General features: G+C 44.8%; 1 protein-coding gene across 1 annotated transcript in view; it reads left to right on the forward strand.

Moving 5' to 3' along the window:
* Positions 1-1472: 1472 nt before the first annotated feature.
* Positions 1473-27001, forward strand: part of STK32B (serine/threonine kinase 32B) — a 441860-nt gene continuing 416331 nt past the window's right edge. Inside the window, exon 1 of the mRNA XM_058301185.2 lies at positions 1473-1741. Within this exon, the coding sequence (XP_058157168.1) occupies positions 1690-1741 (52 nt within the window). The 5' untranslated portion in view covers positions 1473-1689. The remainder of the gene's footprint in view (positions 1742-27001) is intronic.

Below are 27001 nucleotides of genomic sequence, written 5' to 3' on the forward strand. Positions count from 1 at the left end.
GCCATTTTATAGATGGGCAAACAGAGACCAAAAGTAATTAATTAATTTATCTAAGTTAATCGGCCAGAAAATGGCAAAGCAGGAAGAAACCTGTGCCCCACGGGCCAGAGCCCATGTTGGCTGCGACTGCCACCCTGCTTCTTGAGGCTCTGGCTGTGTTTCCTTTAATCCGCTTGCTGTGCATCCCCTGTGTGGCCTCGCTGTCAACGCCTGGGGACAGTGAAAGGCAAAAGAAATTCACTGATGATTTTCTGCCTGGCAGGCACTGCTGCTACCTGCTTTCATAAATATCACCTCCTGCACCCCTCACAGCAACTCTGGGGGGTTAGTATCAAAACCCCCACTTTTGGATGAGAAGTTGGAGGCTGGGCACACAGTGAGGGGCAGAGCCACCTGAAATGAGGCTTGCCCTGGAGACCGAGGCACCTGGGCCAGTCTTCAAATGGGGTTGGCTCCAGTTTCTCAGCTCTTTCCCTGGGCCTTTGGGAGTTTTTTTGCTGCAATGGACAGAGAGGAACCCCCTCTCTCCTTAGAGGCAGTCAGAATAGGGGCGAGTGTGAAAAAGAACGGCTGCTCTCTACCAAGGCACAGACAGTGGCAAAAGGCACCCAGCAGATGGCAGGATGCGGCCAAAGATTTCCTGCAGCCCGGAGGGCTGGGCGGGCCCAGCCGCGCCGCGCGGGTAGCAGCTGGTCCCGGAGAGTCCGCACTCATCCCATTCGGGTCCCACGAGGCTTGGGGCGCATCCATCGCAGTCCCGTGTCTAGGCACCCCTTGTCTCTGACGCATTCTCTCCAAGCCGTCCTCCCCAGCTCCCTCGGCCGGGGTCCCCGTGCCCAGAGGCTGCGCAGCCCAGGAGCAGCCCGAGGCCCACGCCCTGCCCCGGCGACCTCAGTGTCCCCATCTATAAGACGAAGGGGTAAGATTAGGCGTTAAATGATCTAGACTCATCTTTCACTGATCACAGGAAGGAGAACCTAAAGAACTTTCCTTGTCTGTTGGAGAGCGGTCACCGGTAGGCACACCCCTGCACAGGTCCCAGACCCAGCGGGCAAATAAGCCCGAGTGGGGCGTTCTGGGGCTCCCTCCGCAGCCCGGGCCCACTGGCCACTGGGCGAAGAGCGCCCCGCGGCTGTCCCTGGGAACCTCTTCTAATAGTTGAGTTGTTGAGCGAGGACGTGGGGGCGGCGCTTATCCGGGGCCTGGCACCCAGTAGGTGCTCACAACCGCGCACCACCCAGCGCCGGCCTAGAGACTGCCCAGGGCTGCTTCCCGCGCTCCGCTCGGCGGCGCGCCCCTTCCTACCGGCCGCCCCCCGCCCCCAGGACTGCGCTCGCCCCCCACGCCCCTCCGCGCGGCCTCCGCCCGTTTCCTCTCTCCCCTCCGCCGCCTCCTCCGCCCGCGCCGCCTGCCGTCTCCCGCCCGCTGCAGCCGGCGAGCAGCTCGGCGCGGTGGCCCGGCGCGGGGCGCTCACGGGTTCCCGGGAGGGCGCGGCGGGCGCGGGAGCGTAGTCCTGGGGGGCGCCCGGGAAGAGGGGGCCCGGCTAGCGCGGCCCCCGCCCCTGCGCGGCGCTCAGCAACCTGCCCGCTCGGCGCGGGCTGCAGCCTCGGCTCGGCGCGCGCTCGCCGCCCGCACCCGCAGCCCGCAGCCCCGCGGCGGGGCATGTAGCCACGGCGGCCGCGGCGGAATATGGGCGGGAGCCACTCCCACAAGCCCCCGGTGTTTGACGAGAATGAAGAAGGTAAGAGGGCGAGGGGGCGCCCGTCCCGCACCCCCTCCTCCCGCGGTCCTGCCCGAGCGCCCCGGCGTGCCCGCACGCTGCTGGGCTCCGGGGGCGCCGATGCACCGCGTGCGGCAGCGCCCCTGTGCTCGGCCGGGTGCCAGGCGCGGGGCCCCCGCCGGGGCAACTCCTCGGCGCCGGGGCGAGTCGGAGAGGAGGGGCGACGGCCAAGCCCGGGCGCGGGGCAGCGGAGGGAAGAGGCGGACCCCGCGGGCGGCTCCCCCGAGGAGCCGAGGCTGCAGGGAGCGGCCTGGGCGAGCGGATGGCGCGGGTTCTCCTCCCCGGGGCGGGAGGTGGCCTCTGCGGTGGGTGGGTGGGTGTGTGCGCGCGCGCACGTGGCTGGGTTTGGCTACGCTGCAGGAGGCCTCTGGCCGGGAGGCCCGAGGCTGCGCTCCCCCTTCGCCCAGGACTAGCCTCGGGAAACTTTTCTTGGTTAAACTCGTGGCTCTGCGCGGGGCGCCCTGCTGGTGGCGGGAGGTGCCGGCGGTCCGACGGCCTCCTAAACGCTAGCGCTGGGTGGGTCTTTGGGGCTCCAGTCGCCGCAGCTGGGTATGAGGACCAGCTCCGGGCTCCGAGCTGTGTGTCCGTGGATAAGTTACTTAGCCTCTCTGACACCCTGGTTCAGTCACCTCTGAGATGGGGTTGTGATATCACCTTCTACTTTACGGGGTTGTGGGAAGCGCAGCGACGGTTTTCACTTGGAGAAACGGGCATGTCCCAGCCACAGCCATAAGTGGCCAAGCTGACTTTGAGGCTGGGCCTTGTGCCCTGAGGGGTCCCTCTTACTGCTGCCTGGGGCAGGTGCTTGTGTGCGTAGAGCAGGGTTCCTAGGATTACCGAGGCTCAAGCTCTTACTAAGATGCAGGGACCCCGCCTCTCAACAGTACCAGGGTAGCTGCTGAGGGCAGGGAGAGGGAAGAAGAGATGTGATGTGGGGGCATTTTCAGGACTTGGAGTTGTTCTGGGTGGTGCTGCAGGGACAGATGCTGGACATGGTGTGTCCTGCCATGGCCCACTGAATGGACTGGGGGAGAGTTATCCATGCGGTGTAGCAGTGCTCCAAAATGTGTTCACCAACTGTAATGAATGTCCCACGACCATGAAAGAGGTTGTTGATGTGGGAGGAGTGGGGTGAGGGGGCGTATATGCGAACCTCATATTTTTTTGAATGTAACATTTAAAAAAAAAATAGAGAGAAAAAAAAGAGTACCCGAGTGCAGTCACCCTACCTTCAGCAAGTGCCACGGTGTTTGAGGCCCACGTCCGCCTTTCTTGAAGGATTTCCTAGTCTGGTGGCACCATGTGAATACGCAGTGACAGTCCACTGTGTGAGGACCTGGGTGCTTCTTTAATCTGCAGCTTGGCCAGGTCCGCAGCCGGGCTGGTGGTCAGGGGAGAGGCAGGCAGGGCAGTGGGGGAGGCTCTTGTGCCTGGTAAGAGATGGAACATGGGACACCGTGTTGTTGATCGCTCCCAGGCAAGTTCAAGTTCCCCATGGAAGTGGGAGCTCTTGCTGCTGAAATGGCCATTTAAAGGTGCCGGCCGCTAAGGGGCCTTTGCTCAGGCTGCGTCTGGGGCAGGGCGGTGCCCCTTGGAGGTTCACACTGAACCTGGAGTCTTTTTGGCCAGTGAGGTTCCCATCATAGCTGTCCAGACCCAATGAGAAGGGGCTGCTTGGGCTGAAAAGTTTCTAATCTCAACAAGTCATAACGGCGTGTTTTTTTGTTTTGTTTTGTTTTCTGTTTTTGATAGAGGGTTCCTTTGATTAAAGTTGTGGACTGTCTCTCCAGAAGAAAGCACACATTTATGCATCACCCCCAGTTTTAGGAGTTCATCATCTAGCCTAGATTAAAGGCCATGTTTCAGAATTTTTTTTTTTTCAGCATTGTTCAGTTTATTTGCAGGGGAAATTCACCTCCTTCATGTTGACAACTGTCTTTATTCTTTATCCTAGAAAATGTGCTTGAAAACACTTATTGGCAAAATAGTTGTCTCTGGTGTAGCCAGCCTCTTGATTTCCCTGTTCTTGTTCCTGGTTCTGAAAGTGAATTGGCCGAGGTGACCTGCCTGTTTCGGGGCTGGCGGAAAGGCCAGCTTAGGCTTCAGCTCAGCTTGTTGGCTTCAGCCCAGTGAAACAGTAACTTGTTTGATTTTGCCAGCCTATTTCTCACATATTTCCCTGTGCAAGGAAAACACTGTTATTTGCCCACCAGCGGGTTCCTGTGTTCCAGAATCATTTATTAATCATTTGCTCTGCACCCAGCCCTGTGTTGGCACCAGAATATGGAGATGAAGGCCAAGGGTAACCCTCAGGGAGCTTCCAGCCCGTGGGGGAGCCTGAGCAGCTAACTTGCCGTGACAGTGCAGGTGTTTAAGTGCTCTGGGAGGGGGGGAGGATGAACTCAGGGCCCCCTGGGGTCCGAGGGGAGGGTAGCTCTGCTGGGGTCCGAGGGGAGGGTAGCTAACCCTGGGCTGGGAGAAGAGCCCTGTTGGACCTCAGTCTTGAGGAAATGGTAGGAGTTACCCAGGGAAAGGAGTGGTGGATAAGAGGAGAGACAGGATGCTTTGGAGGGGGGAACGGAATGTGCTAACACAGATGGTAAAGAGAAAACGTGGCTCATATTGGGGAATTGCAAGGGCTTAGCACCCCTGCGGGGTGGAGGGTGAAGGATGGGAAGGACAAGAAATGGTCCGTGATGCCAGACCTGGGCTGGCCTTAAAGACTTGATCTTACAGGTCTTCTGGAGTCATAAATTGGTTTTAAGCAGCAGAGTGACAAGGCGAAGAGGGGTGGCCTTGCCCAATGAATGAACGAGCTCCTCGAAACCATTGTTGTTAGGTGGGGTGGTTGAGGAGGCAAACACCTACCGGCCATAACGAGTCTGGTTTTTATAGCACTTGAACCCTAAACCAAAGCGAGAAATTTGTCATTGCGTGATTCATACAATCACACCTGTGTTCGTATGAAAAAGTCTAGCTTGCATCCAGGTAATATTAACATTCACCACTTACACCAAAGGTGGTGCACTGCATCCAATTGAATGCTTTTCACACATTTTTGTGACTCATGCTCATAACTGCATGGGAGGCCTCAGAATCTGCATTTTACTGGAGAGGTGCCTGGGGAGCTCAATGAAATTGCCGTGGCCGCATGAACTGAGACTCCTATCCAGGTGTGTGTAAGTCCAGAAGCTGGTACCTGGCACTGCTGCCTGCCGCCCCAGAGGCTGATGGGAAAATCCATCTCTCACAGAGAGGTCAGACTACATGGAAGGAGGTGAACTACACAAATCAGGCTCGGATGGAGAGCTCGTTACTTTACACTAATGCTGACAGAAAGGTAAGAGCAGTACTTGCTGACAACATTGATAGTTTACAGAAGTAATCCTAGGTACTGTCTTCCTCCAAAAAACATTTTTGAAACAATCATCATCATGGCACAAATTCTGAAAATGAAAACACAATCACCTATCATTACAAATTCACATCAATTTTTTTTTCTTAGGAGGTACAGGGGATTCAACCCAGGACCTCGTGCACGAGAAACAGGTGCTCAGCCACTGAGCTACATCACTGTCCTACATCTGCTTCCCTCAGACTTGTTCTTATTTGGGGGGGCGGGTACTGGGGCTGGGAATTGAACTCATGACCTTGTATGCGGGAAGCTGGCGCTCAGCCACTGAGCCACGTCGGCTCCCCTAAGTTGGTTTTTTCATTTGTTTGCTTGTTTGTTTTTTAGGAGGCATAGGGGATTGAACCTGGGGCCTCCCATGTGGGAAGCAGGCGCTCAATTGCTTGAGTCATATCCGCTCCTCTCAAATTTGTTTTTAAGTTGGTTTTCCCCTAACTGTCCTTATCCACATCTGGGCACATATATAATTGTACACTACTCACAAATAAAATGATTTCTACTTTTTCTCCTAGTATTATATTTTAAGTATTTTTATGTCACTACAATGTTTTCAGTCATTGTTTTAATGTTTAATATTTCTCAGTTGGAACTATCATAATTTACTAAATATTTTTGTATTGCCAGACATTTAGGCTATTTTCAGTTTTCCATCTTTATAAACAAGTCAGTTGAAAATTTTATACATGGGGCATCTTCTTTTAATGAATTCCTTAAGATAGAAGTTCCAAGAGGGAGGTTACTGGACCAATGAGATTGCATAATTTCTAGGACTGCAGAAACATCGTTAAGCTATTTTCCTAAAGGGGTTTCATCGTTAGGTCTGACAGCATCCGCATTTGAATGCATCTCTTCAGTGTCCTCAGGACCAGCTCTGGGTGTCCTTGTTTAAGATCAGCATGAGTTAAAGAGGCATTTAAAAATAGGTGGGATTTCTGTATCATCACCGGGCCAGGTGATAATATGCATTTTCAAGTATGAAAGCATCCTGTTGGTCTCAATAAACATACAGCAAAAATAGTTTTTCTCTGGAAATGTTCAGATACCTAAGGCAATTAAATAATCACTCAGTAAAGTTGTACCTCGTGCTTCACCAGAAGACAGTCTTTTGAACTTGAGGTGTCTGCATCTTCTGTGATTCACGCAGTAGCCATTAGCTCCATGCTGTGGACTTCTTTCCTAGAGTCACCTGAGCTCCTGGGAACTTTAGGCAGGATTCATTCGTGTTACATCTCATGTCCCCACCTGTCCCAATCATGGCTTGTGGCAGAAATGACTTTGCAAGGGCAGAAATATTCTCAGAAAGCTCAACGTTGGTTGTAATAACCCTTGCTTTTATAGAGAGAGTATGTGCAGGGTGGCGGCTAGACAGTCGTGTAAGGGGTGTGGACTTAGGGGCTCCGTGTCCACTTCTGTATCGGGTGTGCATGTGTCAGATGTCTTGGATGAAAATCTTAGATTTGATCCTCCACATCCCATTTGAAGTGCATTTGGATTTGCCTTGTATACTCCTGGGGTATTGAGGATTGAATCATACCCCCCACAGAAGGCAAGTTCAGGTCCTGCCTCCTGGCCCTGTGGGTGTGAAACCATTTGTGACTAGCACCTTTGAAGATGCTGTTAGTCAAGGTGGGCCTTAATTCAAAATAGGTGGAGTCTTTATAAGCGGAGGAAGTGGAATCCAGAAGGAAAAGCCACAGAGAGAAGCAAGAAGCTAGGGGTCAGCAGAACCCGGGAGAGAAAGGAGAGGGCATTAACCTGTGACGGAAAAGCCTGGAAGCCCAAGGCTCACCAGCAGCCAGCCCCAGAATGACACAGTCTCCAAGGAAAAAACTTCATCTTGCTGATGCCTTGATTTTGAAACTTCTCCTAGCCTCAAAACCCTGAGCCAATAAATTCTTGTTGTTTAAGCCAGCTCGTTGTATTGTATTTCTTATGGAAGCTGGGGAACTAAAGCATGGGAGATTAAGAAAACAGATTTAAATCAGTAGATATGGTTTATTAGAAATGAATTGTAAGGTGTATTTATACCTTTCAAGACTCTTGGAAAATATATCTGGATATAAAATATGTGTCAGTCATCTTGATAAACTTGGATGTATGTATACATACTTTTGCATTTCCTTGATTCTAAGGCACACTCTTTGCCCCATTTTAACATCTGTGAAATTGTTGGCATTGGTGATATAGTTTATTGTCTACATGCGTTCATGTTAACATGGCATACACTAGATCTAAAAGAGCCCTTTCAAATGTCAAGATTAATTGGCAGCATTTCTTCTCAGTGGCACATAAAATAATGGTGCATTTACAGTGGATAGTGTCTGAGATTAGATGGAATACAGTGTGTTAGTTTTAAGTGACAGAAACCCAACTCAAGCTTTTGGAGCAGTGAAGGGAATTCATTGGCTGTGGCTGATTCTCACTAGCCACATCCCTAGTCCCAGCCACGTGGTCTTAGCCATGGTCATCTCTTGCTCAGATCTCAGATGATCACAGTAGCCTCCTTAACTGCTCTCACTGCAGAAGCCCCATGCCCTTTAGTCTCATCACGAGGCAGCAGCCAGTGGCTCTGCTAAAGTGTGCATTAGGTCATGTCAGTCCTCAGCCCCCCCGCCCCCTCAGCAGCCCCTCCTGTCACTGAGAGTAAAGGCCCAGGTCCTTAGAGCTGCCCACCAGACCCTGCCCTCCCTCCACTCTCCCCCAGCCCACCTGCCTCCTTCTGGGGCCTCAGACACATCAGGCAGCCTCACACCTTGGTCTTGGCACCTGCTCCTCTTGTCAGCTTCCCCACACTTCCTCCCTCACCTCCTTCGGGTCTTGACTCAAATGTCCTTTATTGATGAGGCCTTCACTGAGTAGTTTACTTAAAATGGCACTCCCCAGCCTCCACCGCTTGCCTCATTTTTCTTCATAGAAATTGTCACCATCTACCATACTATCCATTTCACTTATTTTCTTAGTTATTGGCTGTCTTCCTCCACTCAATTACAAGCTTCTTAAAGGTAGGGATTTTGTGTGATTGATTTACTGTTGTATCTCCAAGGCTTATTATGACACCTGGAACATAACAGATATCCATAAATAGTTGGTGGATAAATGAATGAATGAATGAATGAATCAGTCAATGATGGTGTCATCCATGGCTGGAACCAGGTTGTCAAATAGCACCTTGGGACTCCTCCTTCTTGGATTCTCTGCTCTCCTCTCTGTAGCTTTCTTCTCAGGCTGGTCTCTATTCATGGGTGCCTCTACCAGCTCCAGACTCACAGCTTCAGCTCCAACTATGGGAAAGAGAGCAGCATTTCTGTAGTTGCAGCAAAAGCCACAGAGTTTGTTTTGATTGGTTCTGATTAAGTGTTGGGTGCATCTTGGCACCCATTTCTGTGAACAGGGTTTTAATTGGCCAGAGTTGGATCACTGCCCACCCTTGGATCCAGGTGTTGGAGTTGGCCTCGAGAGGCATTTGAACTATAAGTTTATGTGAAGAACTTTCCCAAGGAACATTGGAATATTAGCAGAAGAAGGGCAAGTGGGATGGCAGGTAGAAACAAACAAACAATACATCCATTCTAGCAACTATTATCATTGTGTTCCTAGGACATGGTTTGGGACACTCTAATTTATCTCACTTGTCAGTTTACACATTGCCTTTATGCACTTACTAGACTGACCTCCTTCAGAGAAGGAATTATTTCTTTTTCACCCTTGTGTCTACAAGGCCTAGAACAGGGCCAGACCCAAAGGAGGCATATTTGTTGAATGATGGATGAGGGTAATCACTTTTTGGGATCAGTATCTCACCTTCTTCTCTCCTCTGGGTTCAGAAGCTATTGAGAAACAAATGCAGTAGTCTTAGACTTCTTACCAGGAAAGATGATTCAGAGACTATATCTTGGATTTGAGACCAAGATGACCTCTCTCCTCTTGTCCTTCCAATTTTGACCTTGAGACTTGCTTGAGCTGAGAACTGAGTCTGCAGAGGGACTCTACACTGTCGGGAACTCAGTGGCTGGCAACTGTGGAGCACAGAAAACCCACAGGAGATTTCCCAAAGAGAGACAGTACATACATAAATGGTAACCTTTAATGATTAATGGATATCAGACTCTTGCATATCATGAAGACTGGGGAATCACTTCTTTTTGCTTTTCCCCCATTGCTTTCTTTTTTTTTCTTTTTTTCTTTTTTTATTTTAGCAACTGAAGCCATGGTCTCTTTTTCTTTTTCTTTTCATATTTTTTTTGGTCTTTATTTTTTTAATATTACATTAAAAAAATATGAGGTCCCATATACCCCCACCCCCTCACCCCTCTCCTCCCCCCATAGCAACAACCTCCTTCATCATCATGAGACATTCACTGCATTTGGTGAATACATCTCTGAGCACTGCTGCACATCATGATCAGTGGCCCACACCATAGCCCACACTCTCCTACGTTCCACCCAGTGGGCCATGGGAGGACATACAATGTCCGGTAACTGTCCCTGCAGCATCACCCAGGACAACTCCAAGTCCCGAAAACGCCTCCACATCTCATCTCTTCCTTCCATTCCCCACATCCAGCAACCACCATGGCCACTTTCTCCACACCAATGCCACATTTTCTTCAATTACTTATCACTATAGTTCATGAATAGAATATCAGTAAGTCCACTCTCATCCATATTCTATTCCTCCATCCTGTGGACCTTGGAATGGTTGTGTCCATTTCACATCTATATCAAGAGGGGGCTTAGATTCCACATGGATGCTGGATGCAATCCTCCTGCTTTCAGTGGTAGGCACTCTTGGCTCTCTGGTGTGGTGGTTGACCTTCTTCACCTCCCTGTTAGCTGGCTGGGGTAAATCCAATAAACCAGAGTGTAGGAGTTGAAGTCTGTTGAGGCTTAGGGCCTGGCTATCATATGGTCAGTCCAGAGATTCAGGTCCCCTGGGTATATATTAAACCCCAGCACCAACTACAGTTCTGGTAAAAGTAACAGGAGAAGCTTGTGAAAAAAGATCACATCTGAGTCCAGCTCCATCACACAGAAACACAAACTCCAAAGGAGGGTTAAACTGACATGGCACTGAACACCATCTGCCATGTCCATAGAACCTGTGGGTCTCTGTAGCCCTCAGAACCCCCATTGCTTTCTGAGTAAGAAAAAAATTCCCATTTTATGGGTCAGCAAGAGGGTATTATTTCGAGTATAGCAAGGAGCTGTGTGAAATGACAGCTTTCCACCTAACTGAGAGGGATACATCAGACCAAAGAAAGACTTGGACAAGTCCAGCGTGGTAAGCAAAAAAGCATTTATTAGGGGGCCTACATTGGGCCTCGCCCTCAGTAGTCTAGAGGAGAGCCCTCTCTCTCAGACACCGAGCCTTGTGGTGGCCTAGGCCCTCATCTGTGATGGCAGGTGAAGAGTGTGACGCTTCTGAGGCTCGAGCTGCACTTGCCACAAAGCAAGGGGGGTCTTTTATACTACCTGTCTATGTGTGGGTGGGGAGGGCATGTGAATGGGGGGAGCATGATTAAAAAGTGCAGGGCTCAGGACAGATAATCAATGAACAGACATTCACAGTTTCCCTGCAGTTTCCCTGCAGGAGAGAAGTTACACTTTCATAGTTAGTATGTAAAAAGAACATTTACAATGTTTGTCAGTTGAGCTGAAGTTATATCTTTACACTAATTATGTAAGGGATCTATTGTTGCAGAGATGGTCTAGCAGTTCACAGACCATATTATTCTTAGTTTCTGGGAGAGAAATCTAAGCATGCAAGTTTTACTTATCAGTCATGACTCACACACAGTTATTTCTCAAAGCTTTCTGTGTAACTATTAAGAAATGAAATGCTGCTGTGACTAGAAGGGGAAAGAACTGAAAGGGTTGTGGGAAAATGCAAAGCCATATGTGCTACAGGTAGAGAGAGGGGAATGGGTCCCCCATAATATGAGCTTGAGTGAATAAGGTATTTGGATACAGGGAGGATTTATTTTGAGTCTTGAGGGATGGGAAGGGCTTAAATGCCTTGAGAGAAAAAAGGATTGGTGTTTTAGGAGGATCAAACAGCATTAACTAGTACTGAATTTAGGCATTTGCCTAAGGGAACTGGAAGGAACCAGTATTCTTAGCCATGCTCAATTATCTAAAATCTGGACTTTGAACTATTGCAGATAGATGGAGAAACTGTCCTACAATGAGCATTAAGGGACCTGACACCATAAAGGGGATAAACAGTTTAGGATACCAGAGGAGAATTAGCAGACCAGAATTACCCAAGAAGGAATTGTTCTGTATTACAACTGAGGTCATTCCTTTGGCCTGAACCAGCCAAGGGAAAAATAGAGGCCAATGTTATTACCAGTCCTAGAATCTTCTTTCTCTCAGCCCTTGGTTGTTGTGACCTCTTTTGAGTGTCCTTATTCACTGGGGATTTTGGCATCTGGTTCATCTCCCAGGAGTACTTCTGAGAAGTCATTAATATAAATGCATCACTTTTTCAATGTGGGACATCATCACTGTTCATCAATATCCTGTTCCCCTTTCCTTCTAGGAATACAAAACAATTATACTCCTTTGCCCCCTTGAAGTTATGTGGAGCCACCTGACTTGCTTTGGTCAATGGAATGTGTGCAGAGGTGATGTGTGTCACATCTTGGAGAAACTATTTAAGAGCTGGTGGTTATAACTTCATAGCTCCATATATGTTTGAATAACCACAATGCTCCAGATAGTGGAACTCCTTCATTCTGGTTTCCAGGTAAGGACAATGTGGAGCAAAGATGATGTCCATTCCCAGCCAGCTTAAAGTGGAACATGGGATGGGTGAGAAAGACATTTTTGCTCTTTTGAATCACTAAGATTTGTTCTCACTTGCTACAGCAGCATGACCTAGCCTGTCTTTTGACTGGTATGCTAACCAAAGCCATACATCTCTTAGTCAGGAAGCATTGTGTAGGACTGTTATTATTTCTAAGTTTCAAATATATTGGCATAATATTGTTTATAATATTTTCATATTTTCTTTTCAGTGGCTATAGGCTCTGTAGTGATGTCTCCCTTTTCAATTCTGATTTTGGTAATTTGTGTTTTTTTTTCCTTTATTTTTCTTAATTGGATTAGTTTGGGTTTATCAATTTTTTTGAACTTTGAAAATAGCTTTTGACCTGGTTGATTTTTATTTGCTTACTTTCTGATACACTGATATATGTTCTCATTTTAATTATTTTCTTCCTTATTCTTTTTGGTTTAGTCTGATGTTCTTTTTCTAGGCATTTGAGATAGAGCCCTACATCATTGATTATATTTACCAAACATATTCTTCTCTTTATTCTTTTCTTCACTTTTGAGTTCCCTTTGGGCCTGTTTTGTTGAATATCAAATTCTAGGTCAGCAGTTTATTCCTCTAGCATTTTTGAAGTTAAGGTTCTATTGTTTTGGTTTCCATTGTTTCTGATTAAATTATTGCTCTTTTTGTGCTATTATGTTCTCTTTTCTAGCTGGTTTTAAGATTTTTTTTTTTTTGTCAGAAATTCAAACCATGATATGTCTAGGTATGGTGTTCTGGCTATTTTCTGCTTGTGCTTTTTGTGATACTTGAATCTGTTGCTTAATAGCTTTTTTTTTTTTTTTTAAAGATTTATTTTTATTTTATTTAATTCCCCTCCCCTCCCCCAGTTGTCTGTTTTCTGTGTCTTTTTGCTGCGTCTTGTTTCTCTGTCCGCTTCTGTTGTCGTCAGCGGCACGGGAAGTGTGGGCGGCGCCATTCCTCGGCAGGCTGCTCCCTCCTTCGTGCTGGGCGGCTCTCCTTATGGGTGCACTCCTTGCGCGTGGGGCTCCCCTACACGGGGGACACCCCTGTGTAGCACTGCACTCCTTGCGCGCATCAGCACTGCGCACGGGCCAGCTCCACACGGGTCAAGGAGGCCCGGGGCTTGAACCGCGGACCTCCCATGTGGTAGACGGACGCCCTAAACACTGGGCCAAAGTCCGTTTCCCGCTTAATAGCTTTGTTAGTTTGGGATGATTCTTATTTTGTCTTCTAATATTGCTCCTGACACATTCTTGTTTTCCCTCACATTGATACATTCAATTTTACACCTGCCTTCTCTTTTTATCACTTCAGGGAAACAGCTCTGACAAAGGTTACTATGATCTTGTTCTTAAAACCAGTGATTTTCTTCCTTAGACACAAGGCAACAGTTGAAATCATGGAATCTTTTTTTTTTTTTCACATTTTATTTTCACATTTTCTTATATGTGAAATATATTTTTTATTATATCTTATAAAAATGATATATGTACTTATGTATATATATATACACACACACGCTTATGAGACTGTGTGTCTGAAATTTCAAGTAGGCCTAGAGCTTCAGGGTACCTAAGAGTTACCTCCTGAGAGCCTCCATGTTGCTCAAATATGGCCACCCTCTAAGTCAAATTCAGCCTGTAAATGCATTACTTTTCCCCCAGCATGGGACATGACTCCCGGGGATGAGCCTCCCTGGTGCTGAGGGATTACTACCAATCACTAGCTGGTAATACAACTAGAAAAAGACCTTGAATAAAAGGGGGGTAATGGTAAAGACAAATGAATTCATATGGATAAGAACCTCCAAAAGAAAGTTGGGAGGTCATCAGAGGGGTCACACTTATGCACGTCTCAGCAGGATCCAAGAGACAACCAAAGTAGATACAATCCCAGGTACTGGTGCTCCTGAGGGCTACAGAGACACATGGGTTCTACAGTCATGGCAGATGGCTCTGGAATACAGTGCCTTGTCAGTGGGTCTTACTTTGTAATTAGTGTTCCTGAGTGTGATGGAATTGAACTCAGATGTGACCTTTCTACATATGCCTCATCTGTCCCTTTTATTGAAACTGTAGTTGACACTGGGGTTGGTGTATACTCTGGAGACTTGAATCTCTGGGCTGTCCATGTGCCAGCTGGGCCCTGGGCCTCAGCAGAGTTGCATCTCCTACTTTCTGGTTCATTGGACTTACCCAGGTCAGCCAACAGGAAGATGGTCAACCACCATACTAGGGAACCAAGAGTACCTACAACTGCAAGGAGGAGAATCACATCCATCAACCATGTGAGATCAAAGGCTCCTCTCAATTTAGAGGTGGAGTGGACATCACCATCCCAGGGTCCACAGAATGGAGGAATAAAATATGGATTAGAGGGGACTTACTGGTATTCTACTATAGAACTATTGTGACTCTAGCAATTGAAGAAATGGTATAATTGATGTGGAGACAGCAGCCATGGTAGTTGCTGGGGGAGGGAGAGAGAAGAAGAGATGTGATGTGGGGGCATTTTCAGGACTTGGAGTTGTCCTAAATGATATTTCAGGGACAGATGCTAGACATTATATATCCTGTCATAGCCCACTGAATGTACAGGGGGAGAATGTAAACTACAATGTAAACTATATTCCATGCTATGCAGCAGTGCTCCAAAATGTATTCACCAAATGCAATGAATGTGCCACACTGATGAATGAGATTGTTGGTGTGGGAGGGTTGGGATGGGGTGGGGGGTGAGGTATATGGGAACCTCTTATGTTTTTTAATGTAACATTTTTTGTCATCTATGTATCTTTAAAAAAATGGCAATTAAATAAAAAAATTTTTAAAAGGATGTATATATAGTTAACATATAAGTTGTAAAGCAAAACCATATAATTACTGTACCCAGAGACTCATCACATGACTAAAGAAATAGAACATGTCCAGTTCTATTGAAGCTCCCTGGGAATCCCTTTCCCATTATATCCCATTTCTCATTCCTAAACAATATAATGTTTGTTGTTTTTTTTACTGTTTTTAATAGTTATATAAAAAGTACCATGTTTTATGTACTTTTCTGTAGTTTGCTGTTTGCCCTGAAGATTGGGTTTCTAAGATTTATCCATTCCTGTTGTATGTAGCTATAGTTTATTCATTTTTCAGTACTGTATAATATTCTGTTTATCCTCTATTCTGACAGTGGACAGTAATACTGTTTCTAGTTTTTTACTCTTAGAAACAATAGTCATTTGTACAAACAGTTTTGTATTAGCTTTCTGATGTATATATGTATGAGTTTCTCTAGGATATATGTTTTTAGGAGAACAGGTAGAGCATAGAGTAGGTACATGTTTGACTTAATTAATGGAAAATTGTTTTCAAAAGTGTTTGTATCAAATTAAGCTCTTATAAGCCATATGCAGGCATTCCCATTGCTCTGCATCAGCGCTCTGATGTAGAAATATGATGTGGTTTACCAACGAGCCACCTATATAATTTTAAATTCTAGTTGCAAAATTTATAAAAGTAAAAGGAAACAGATGAACTTAACTTTAATAATGTATTTCATTTAACCCAATATACTTCAAATAAATATTGCCATTTCAACATGTGATCTATATAAAAATTAGTAATGAAAATTTTACATTCTTTTATTTACACTGTCTTTTGAAATTGGGGTTGCTTTTTACACTTACAGCCCTTCTTAATTTGAACTAGTCACATTTAAAGTGCTCAAAAGGAACTTGTGACTACTGGCTACCATAGAACAGCACACCTCTACATCTTGACAGTATTTGGTATATTGCTAATATTTGAAAAGTGAATGAGCAAAATTGCATTTCATTGTTTAAAATTGTATTTCCTTAATAATGGGGTTGAGTTTTTTCCATTTTTTAAAATCCCCTCTGCTGCAGCTTTTCTTTCTGTGCTATCTGCTCTCGGTGTCCATTCTCTGTGCGTTCTTCTGTGTCTATATTTATTTTTATTTATTTCCCGTCCTCCCCTTGTGGCTTGCTTGCTGTCTGCTCTCTTTGTCTGTTTGCTGCACTCTTCTGTTTTTTTTTTTTTTTTTTGCTTGTCTCCCTTTTTTTTTGTTGTGTCACCTTGCTGAGTCAGCTCTCCATGGCCCTTGCGGGCTGAGCGGCAGTCTGCGGCGCCCAGGCTGGCCGCTCTCCACAGCGTGCAGGCCAGCCTGCCTTCACAAGGTCTACCTCCCATATGGTAGACGGGAGCCCAACTGATTGAGCCATAGCTGCTGCTTTCATGTTTCCATTTTTATGAACTGCCTCTTCATTGCTTTGTTAATAGTCTAGTATAAGTCTGTCTATTTTTCATTGATTTGTAGAAGTTCTTTACATGCTCTAGATAATTCTCCTCTGTCAGCTATATGTATTACAAATATTTTTCTCCTATTTTTTGATTTCTCTTTTCAAGTCTTTTATGATGCCTGTTGACATGAAAAAGTCTCAATTTTAATGTATTCATATCTATTAATCTTTTCTTATTCTTGCATGCAAGAAAACCTTTTTTAACCTAAAGTCATAGATATAATCTCTTATTTTTACACTAAAGGGTTGAAAGATTTGTCACTCATAATTATGCTTGTTATTTCTCTAAGCAATATTTCCCTCAAGCTTCCATAGCTTTATATTCTCCTGGGTTTCCTTCTTCTTTAGTTATTTCTTTTCTTTTTTCAAGTTACCTGTCCCTTGCAATAAATCTTGGAGTTACTCAAGATGGAGTTACTCAAGATGAAGCACTTGAATTTTCCTTAGCTCGATGTACTACTATCTCCCCAGGTGATGTTGTTACTTGCATATCAGGGTACAGGCAAGAGACAGAAACTACACTAGCTTTCAAACAGGGAAAAATTAATATGAAGAATTAATTCATTAAAAGACTGTTAATGACTCAAAGGAGTCAGAGAAGACTGTAGGAGATACAGAAGTAGCAACGGCAGCAAACAGCTACAGAGGGAGAGTGAACCAGGAAGGCACTTAGGAAGTAAGGCGAGGCCTCCTCTCCCCACCAATCCTGTGATTCATACCTTTTTGGAGAGGGCATGGCTGCCGGAGGAACAGGTAGCTTCTTGGATGTGGGAGAAATTGTCCAGAGGGTACAGACTGCAGTTGATCTGCAGGAGTGGGCTCCCACTGGGTGGTCGAGAAAACTTGCTGGGGAGTGCAGGCTGCTGGGGTCAGGCCTACCCTGCCTCCTGCCAGCCAATCTACTGGATGCCATGTGGAAAACAGCACACTGGAAGAGGAAGGCAAGCCTGTCCTCTTTCTCTGGTCTTGTAGTGTCTCCCTTGCACCCTCTGTTGGCAACGCCTGGCATCAGATCACCTGGGAAAGGAGAAATGTCCACAGGGTCTAGCTCTGGTGTTACAAAGTAGTGGATTCGCAAATGAGAGGCCATAAATTAATTACTGCCACACATTCCTTATATGACAGTGGCTCAACAATTTATTCCCTTAGCTCACATTTCTCCCATGGGCTCCCGACCTGTGCATCTTACTTATAATTTTACTTGAATGTTTCAAAAGAATTAATACCGCAAATAAATAATGACTTCCACCAAACTCATGTTCTACCAGAGTTTCCCAGCTTGGTGAATTGTGCCATCATCTGTTCCCTTGCCGAGTCAAAATATTGCAAGTTTCCTTGGCAGTTCCATTTCCTGTATCCCCACAAATCTAATGAGGCTTGGATGTGTTGCTTTTACCTCCTAAATATCTTTCAGATCTGCCACCTGAATCCAAACATCATGCCTTCTATGGCCTTCTGTGAAGTCCCTTGCCCTTTGAGCATATCCTCCAGCCAAGAGCCAGAATAATAGTTTAAATAGCAAATCTGATATCAGCCTCTTGCTTAACACATTTCAGTGGCTTCTGTTGCTCTTAAGGTAAAGATTGGAAACTGTAATATGGTGTCCAAGACTGCATGGTCTAGAACCTACCAGCCTCTCCCATCCCGTCCCATCTCATCTCACCTCATCTTGTATTCTCCTTCACTGCATGAGTTAAATTAGTTAGTGCACTTAAACGTCTTAACCCAATACCTGGCAGGTGGTAACTCTCCCATAAAGTTAGCTCTTCTCCTTCTTATCATCAATATTATATATATATATTGTCTTCAGCCATACTGGCCTTCCTGTAGTTTCTTAAAAGTATTGTGCACACTTCTGCTCAAGGGTCTTCCCACATGTTCTCCCTGCCTGGAAAGTTCTTTCCATCCTATACCACTTGTCTTAGTTAGGTTCTCCTCATCCTCCTGCAAGGAGCTTTATTTGATCCCCAGACTGGGCCAAGTCCCCCAGTTAAACGCACTCACATTACCACATGCGTCATCATTCCATTGGTCATGGTTGTAATCTAAATCTATTTGAGTGATTTCACCAATAGGGCAGAACCTCTGAGTACTTAGTGTCTAGTGTCACTGCTTTAGGAAAGTGTCTCTTATTGTAGCTGCTTGTTCTTAAGTGTTTGTCAGAAAAGACAAAGAAAAATCACCATATAATTTAAGAAAGATGATAGGTTCCTTCTCTGTATCTGACAGGAGAGAGTGTGGGGAAAGGGCAAATGAAATTATTTAAATATTTGAAATATATTTAATTATTTAAATATATTCAAAATATTTAAATATAAACACCTTTCACACACAATTTTACTTGATCTTTAGAATAGCACTGTAAGAGATATTGTTAGCTCCATTTTGTACCTGAGGATATTGGGGTTCAGAGAGATTAAGTTGTCTTTGGTGGCCAAAATGTGGCACTTGGTCTCACTTCATTCTGTGTAACTGAAAAGCTGTTTTCCTCAGGTCAGTCTTTCCCAAGTCTCAGTCATTTGCATCCCATCTGGTAGCTATACTATTACTTGTTTAATACTTTTCTATATCTTGACTCGTTTTACTTTAATAGCACTATTTACCACGGGACTTGACATTTCTACTTTAAAATGAAAATGGACCGAGACCTCCTATAAATAGGAGGTGATTGTGAGATGGCGGCAAAGCAGTGGCATCCAGTGTAGCAAGATATTGCTAACCTGCCTAGGCTCTTAGCTTGTGACTTGTTCAATGAATGCTTTTGGAATGGGGTCGTGAATTAATGACCTGTTGATGATACTGAAAGGCTGGCATATGGAAGGCAGGACGGGGTCCAGCGGCGAGGCCTGCAGGGTGTGCCCACCTCAGGTGTTTGCACGTCAGCCTGGAGGCAACCGCAGGTCCCTGAAGGTATGTGAGCTCCACGCTTCCGAACACTGGACCTGCTGTTTGATGCTCTCCTAAACAGTTTATTTCTCTTTAAAACCATGCTCATGCTTCCAGTCCAGCTTAGAGATAGGGTATGGGCCTCTGGGCTTATGTGTAGCTGGGCCACACCAGGACCCTTGCCAAGATCCATCATGGAATCGTCTAGAAGGGGCTCTCCTTACATACATGGCATATTGGTAAAGAGCACAGACCTTGGAGCCAGAGGTGAATGCTGGCTCTGCCACCTCCTCGCTGAGTGACCCTGGGCAAGCTGCTTCACTTCCTCAGTTTCCTCAGCTCTGAAACGAGAGTTAAACGGTACTTACTGCATCAGCTGTGAGGAGCAAATGAGGTAATGTATGTAAAACGCTTACAGTATTGTCTGTCATAAGTGCCACATGAGTGCTGTGTAAGATTCAAAAATAAAATTAAGTGTTGTGATGGAAGGGACCTAGAGGATATAAGCACAGCTCTAGGGGATTATGCCTGACTGGGTTCAAATCCTGCTTTTTCTGCTTTTTTTGGCTGTGGAACCTTGGGCCAATTACGTACCCTTCCTGGGCCTCAGTTTCCTCAACTGGAGATGGGCTCGCAGTCTGACGTGGTGATTGTGAGAAGCGAGCGAGGTCATGCTTGTGGCATCTAGGAGGATGCTGCCACCTCAGCACATGGCAGCAAAAAATTTGCAGAGAAATCCGGTGAGGTGAGCAGTCTGCTGCTGCTTTCGGCCTGCAGAAGGCCAGGGTTCTGACTTCCTCCTGGCTAGTTCTCCAGCCCTGCTGTCAGGAGGTTCTTTCCCATCTCCATTCTCCTAGGAAACAGCCTGTTCTGACAACTCTGCCCTCAAAAGCTTTTTTGACTGATGCCTCGTTAGACTTGTCAGGAAGGGCGAGGCCCGTTTTGAGGAGCCTGACTTTGGCAAATCGTGTGGAACCAGGGACGGGATCAGCGTCTTCCCATCTGTGGAGGAATTCGGCAGTCCTGCGGATTAGGCAGAAACTTCACATTGTGGAGTGTTGTTTGCGGAAACTACGGAGGGACTGCGGCCTGGAGGGGAATGCTTCAAGGGAGATTAGATATTGTGCCCTGTCCTTTTGAAAATGTCTGCCATCCTAGATGCTTGAGGGGAATAGAACCGACTTCTGTATGCTTGTTTTACCATTACATAGTCACTTCAATGCATCATTCCAAAGAAGGCCCTAAACTAGGTAATTTCTAGATTGAATCCTGAAGGAAGGACAAGTAGCATTGAAGGGGAGGTTATGTAGGAAGGAAGGAAAAGTGGGCTCGGGGAAGGCTGCTCAAGGCGGAGCGAGGAGCACGGGAGCAGGAACTGGGGGAGAGACCAGGAAGGTGTTCAGAACTGCCCGAGTTCCTCGGCATGTGTGTGCAGGAAGGAGGGGCAGAGGGAAGTGTAGAGATGGGGCTGGACCCGCAGGCCAGAGCCCAGAAATAAAAGCCTTGAATGTCTTGCCAAGGAATTTGAACTTTACCCTTAGCAAGCAGGGCCGGTGAAGAACGCCAGTGTGGGGGTGCTTGCTCAAAAAGCAGCAGAGCAGGGCCAGTGAAGGTACTAAAGTGCACAGCCTTTTCTTTCACGGCCCTCTCAGCTTGTCACGGTGGTTTTAATTTGCTGTTTAACAGTGTTCTAAGTAAAGAGATATTAAATGTTTAAATTATTAGGAGGGATTTTGCTGTTCGAATTTACTTGGGCAATGTCACTTTGACATGCAACTATAAGAACATTTGACGCATCTACGTAATCACCCAAATGATGTAATTCGTATTTTGTAACGCATGCATGTATATGCATTTCTTTCTTATGGGAACGGTGGAAACGCTGCACACAGCTACCTCAGCTGCTTTTATTTCCTTTCTTGATGCACTCACATCCAACCCACGCTTCCCCTTCAGCTCGCTGATGCGTAGGGAAGGCTGAGGTGGAAAGGTCCTGTGGGTTTCCCTGGCTTTCCTTTCCTTCCGTGGTTGGCCAGGACAGGGAAGTGATGGGAGTAGGAAGGGCTCAGGCAGGGTTCCTTGGCCATTTGGGTCTCTCAGAACACCAGCGCCTTCTTTCTGAGTTGTGGTTTGAGTAGGAAGTGGCCCCTTGGGAGACTTCGGTCCTGAATGTAACACACTTTCCTCGTACTCCCCTTGGCAATCGCTGACGTCCCACACATGGAGAGCCCACCAGAGTTCTGCACTCGTGGGCATCTCAAGCGCTCTGCGTGAACGAAGGACGGTGGGCGTGCACGTTGGACCTGGTCTCCTTTATGAGACACAGGTTCAAAGGGAGCATTCTTGATCATTTCAGTTCAGCGACAGTGGGAGCCCTGTAACCAGCGAGGGGTGCTTCAGAGCACGGAGGCTTTTGCTGTCCAGGTTTTGTGTCTACAAAGCTGGCCCTGTTAGGAGAAGACGAGGAGGCATTCGTGGTTTTAATCTGGGGAGTGATGTGATCAAGTTTTCCTTTTAGAATGATCAGACTGGCTGTGGACTGATGGAGGGGTTGTCAGGGGAAGGAACTGGTGGCCAGGAAGGTACAACAATCCACAAGAAGGGAAGGAGGGTTACAGAGGTCCACACAATGAGAAATGTTTGCAAACCTGTATATAGTTACCCTTGTTACTATATACCGATGTACTTCGAAACCCCAGTACACCCTCAGGTGCTCTAGAAATCTTCTGGCCCCTTGGCCCTGTAGAAAAGTGCCAGTTAGTTCCCACGTATAGGCAATATAGCTGATCAAACTCAACAAAAATCATGCTGCAGCAGAATTTTCTTCAGTTCACTTAAGTGGGTATAAGATATTTATAAGTTCCATTTACGATGTAATTATTTTGAAGCACAATGTTGAAATAAAATAAAAAAAAGTTGCCACACGTCGTATTTAATAAGTCCCAGCATAGTTTCTTACCCCTCCTCTCTGGGGGATAATTACTCCATCCATCTTCCAGCAGAATCAAAGGGCTCTTAGTAGAAAACACCTTTCATGCATTCACCAGAAATATGCTTGCTTTGGATTTGCATTGGAAAGTTTTTGGCATTGGCATTTTCTTGGCTCCAGAAAATAACAAATGTTTCCGATCTTTCTGAGGTAGCATGGTCTTAAACTGTGGTTACAAACCTTTCAGAGCTTCTATTTTATAATCCCTTTAATTTTTGAGGAGTCATGGGTAGGGAGAGAAGCCAAACTATAATTTGTGACAATTTTTCTTTCTTAGCCAGTAAGTCAGTCACAAGATCGGACACTGAATGTGGGTTATCATTTGGTCTGTCTCTTGGCTTCTGCCTCTGAGGTGTCCCTGTGAAAGATACCCCACTCTCCGTCTTTCTGGATGCATTTATCCATTTGTAAATAATGAGAGTGTTGCGTTAGGTTCTGACACCCATTGCTAGCTGAGGTCTATAGGACAGCGGTTCTCCAACATGAGGTTGGTCTGAGGTGGTCGAAAGAAGCATCTGTTTATAATACTAACATTATCTTGAATGCTGACAGCTCCCTCAGATTTTGTTTGTGTTTCCAGATTCTGCCTGCACTCCATAGATTCAAAACTTAAATGGTCAACTCAGAATTTTTAGCTTGATGTCTAATAGGAACCACACGGTTGGTACTCCCTCCCCCGCATTTGAACTCTTGCATCTCGCTCTTATCCACAAACCTGCTCCTGCCTCAGTCTTCCTCACTTCAGCAAATGACGGTTCTATTCTTTCAGCTCCTCAGGCCACAACATTGGAGACGTCCTCAACTGTTCTCTTCTTATACCACACTTACATCCTTACCTGTCCTCTACTCATTCCTGCCTGCTCTCCCATTTTCACTCGAACCATTTCCACATGAACACACTGAGAAATCCCAAAGAGGAGTCCAGAAAGACCCCAGTCTCTCATTTGCCTCAGGCTCCCACTCCCAATTCTGATTCTTTTCAGTCCTTTGACATTTATTGAGACAGTACAGCATTTGCTATTCCTTGGTGGACAGTCCTTGTACATTTGAAAAGAATATGTATTCTGCATTTATTGGTATGGCATTCTGGAAATGGCCTTTAGGACTCTTCAAGTCTCCTATCTCCTTATTGAGTGTTTGCTGGTTTTACAAAATCAGTTACTGAGAAGGGAGTGTTGATATCTTTATGTATGACTGTGAATTTTTCTCTTCTCTTTAGTTTTGTCAATATTTGGTTTATGGTTTTTGAAATTCTGTTAATAGTCATTTGCACATTTAGGATTATTATGTCTTCTTGATGATTTGCCACTTTCATCATTGTGAAATATCCCTTGTTATCTCTGGTCATATTCCTTTTCTTGAATTCTATATGACTGCTATTAATACAGTCACACCAACTTTCTAATGCTTAGTGTGTGCTTGGCATGTTTTTCTTTACCCTTTTACTTTCAATCTCTGTCAGAGCTCAGCCTTCACTGTTGTTGCACTCGTTGCTGCAACTCTCTGTATCTTTGAACTTAAAGCAACAATTCATATGCTTGTAGTTGGAGTCTCCTTTTTAAATTTGTAAGAAAAATGTTGCCTTTTGATTGAAGTATTTAGTTCATTTATATTTAATATAGTTTTTGATATAGTCAGGTTTAATTCTACCACTTTACAATCATTTTTTCTATTTGTTCCCTCTGTTTTTGTTCCCTTTTTTCCTCTTTTCTATTTTTTTGTTTACTGGGTATTTGTTTTTAAGTGTTTCTGTCTATCTCACCTTTTGACTTTTTAGCTAAGTCTTGTATTTTTAAGTGGTGCTGACAGGATTACAATATGCAACCTAACATATCACAGTCTATCTTTAATATTATGCAACTTCATATACAATATAAAAACCCTACAACATTCCATTCTCTATTGTATCCTGTCATATAATTTTCTTTCTACATATGATATAAAACTCATAATACATTGCTGTTTTTCTTTAAAAAGTGAGTTGCCTTTAAGAAAAGAAAAAACAATGGTTTATATTTACCCACATATATACTGCTTCCAGTGATCTTAGTGAATTCTGGTAAATACACATTTTTATCTCATCTGTATTTTTTTTTTAAGATTTATTTAATTTAATTTAATTCCCTCCCCTCCCCCGGTTGTCTGTTCTCTGTGTCTATTTGCTGCGTCTTGTTTCTTTAGTCTGCTTCTGTTGTCGTCAGCAGCATGGGAAGTGTGGGCGGCACCATTCCTGGGCAGGCTGCACTTTCTTTCGCGCTGGGAGGCTCTCCTTACGGGCGCACTCCTTGCACGTGGGGCTCCCCTACGCGGGGGACACCACTGTGTGGCAGGGCACTCCTTGCACGCCTCAGCACTGCACATGGACCAGCTCCACACGGGTCAAGGAGGCCCGGGGATTTGAACTGCGGACCTCCTATGTGGTAGATGGACGCCCTAACCACTAGGCCAAGTCTGTTTCCCCTCATCTGTATCTTTAGCCTGAAATATTTATTTACTCTTTCTGGTAATGTAGATCTGCTTATAACAAATCATTTCTGTTTTTATTTAACAAAAATGTCTTTATTTCACGAACTTTTAGAAAGGAATTTTCACTGGACATAGAATTCTAAGTTAACATTTTTTTTAGCATATTAAAATTATCATTCCATTATCTTCTTGCTTTTGTTGTTTCAGCTGAGAAACCAGCTATCATCCAAATCATTGGTCTTCTGTATATAATGTTTTTTTTTTTTAAGATTTATTTATTTATTCATTTCTCTCTCTTCCCTCCATTGTCTGCTCTCAGTGTCCATTTGCTGCATGTGCCTCTGTGTCTGCCTGTATTTCCACCAGGCGGCTCAAGGAACTGATCCTGGGACCTTCTGGAGTGGGAGAGAGGCGATTACTGTCTTGCGCCACCTAGCTCCCTGGTCTGCTGTGGCTCCCATTATCTCTCCTCTGTGTCTCCTTTTGTTGTGCCATCTTGCTGCACCTGCTCTCTGTGTGGGCCAGCACTCCTGCTCAGGGCAGCACTTCTGCATGGGGCAGCACTCCTGCATGGGGCAGCACTCCATGTGGGCCAGCTTGCCACATTGACCAGCTCGCCTTCACCAGGAGGCCCTGGGTATCGAACCCTAGACCTCCTATATGGTAGGTGGGAGCCCAATGGCTTGAGACACATCTACTTCCCTATATAATGTGTGTGTGTGTGTTTTAAATCTCTGGCTACTTTTAGGACTTTTATTTATCTTTAGTTATTGCCCATGATGTGCCAACAAGGGTCTTTCTTTGTATTTATTCTTATTAGATTTCTCAGAAATTCTTGGTTTGTATATTTATGTTTTGACTCAAATTTGGGAAACTATGGCCAATATTCTTTTGATTTATTTTCTGCCAGATATTCTCTTTCTTGTCTCTATATCTTCTCCTGCTAACACTCCAACTGAATGTATATCATACCACTTGATATTATTACACAGATCATTTGGGACTATGTTCATTTTTTTGATGCTAAATATATTTTCTCAATGCATTTCAGTTTGGAGATTTTTCTCTTGATCTGTCTTCAAGTTCACTGACCCTCAGTTCTGCACTGTGCAGTCTGCCTTTTCTAATAAATTAATTTTTAAAGGTAAGATATTGCATTTTTCAATTCTGGTATTTCCACTGGGTTCTTTATCAGAGTTTCCATATCTCCCCTGAAATTCCTCATCCATTTGTCCACTCTATTTCTTTTTCCCATAAATTGTTAACAAGTCTAATTTTTAAAAATATATTTTTTATTTATTTTTAAAAGATACATAGATCACACAAAATGTTACATTAAAAAATATAGGAGGTTCCTATATGCCCCACTCCCCACATCTCCCACTTTTCCAATATCAACAACTTCTTTCATTAGTGTGGTACATTCATTGCAGTTGATGAATACTCTTGGAGCACTGCTACATGGCATGGGTTATAGTTTACACTTTCAGTCCATTCAGTGGGTTATGGCAGGATATATAATGTCCTGCATCTGTCCTAGCAGTATCATTCAGGACAACACCAAGTCCTGAAAATGTCACTTTATTACAACTCCTTTTCCCTCTCCCTGCCCTTAGTAACTCCCGTGGCCACTGTCTCCACATCAATGATATAATTTCTTCCAGTGCTAGAGTCATGATAATTCTATAGTAGAATACCAGCAAGTCTACTCTAATCTAATTTCTATATCTTAATTATGTGTCAGTATGTTTCTAAGGACACTTCTTTCTTCACCGTGGGAAACATTCTCCTGTTTCTTTAAATATCTGGTAGCTTTTTAAATTGTATGTTATACATTGTATGTAATATTTTAGGGAATATTTTATGTAAAGCACTAATACGGGTCTGACACAATAAATATTGGCTATCATTATTATTTTAAAATGTGTTTGTGTATACTACACTATTTTATTTAAAGGGTATTTTATGTCAGATACTGTATTTTTCAGTTTTAGGATTTATTTTTGTTTGTTATCCTCCTCTGAAGAGTGTTGCATTTCATTCCAGTAGGAAAACATATTACTGGCAGTTCATTTTGATCTCTAGAATCTTGCCTTTAGGCTTTGTTCAGGTGGATTTTCTTTAGTATTGCTTTTCATTTTACAGTATAGCCTTTGGTTCCAGCACTTGGCACTAACTCTTTTTTTATTGGAGAAGTTGTAGGTTTATAGAAAAATCATGCAGAAAATAAAAGAGTACTCATATACCTCCTCATCATTACCACTTTGCATTAGTGTGATATATTCGTTACAATTGATGAAAGAATATAATTACAATTGTACTGTTAACTATTGTCCCTGATGTACCTTAGGGTTTCT

This window comes from Dasypus novemcinctus, chromosome 1, assembly GCF_030445035.2.
Source record: "Dasypus novemcinctus isolate mDasNov1 chromosome 1, mDasNov1.1.hap2, whole genome shotgun sequence".
In the NCBI taxonomy this organism is placed as follows: domain Eukaryota; kingdom Metazoa; phylum Chordata; class Mammalia; order Cingulata; family Dasypodidae; genus Dasypus; species Dasypus novemcinctus.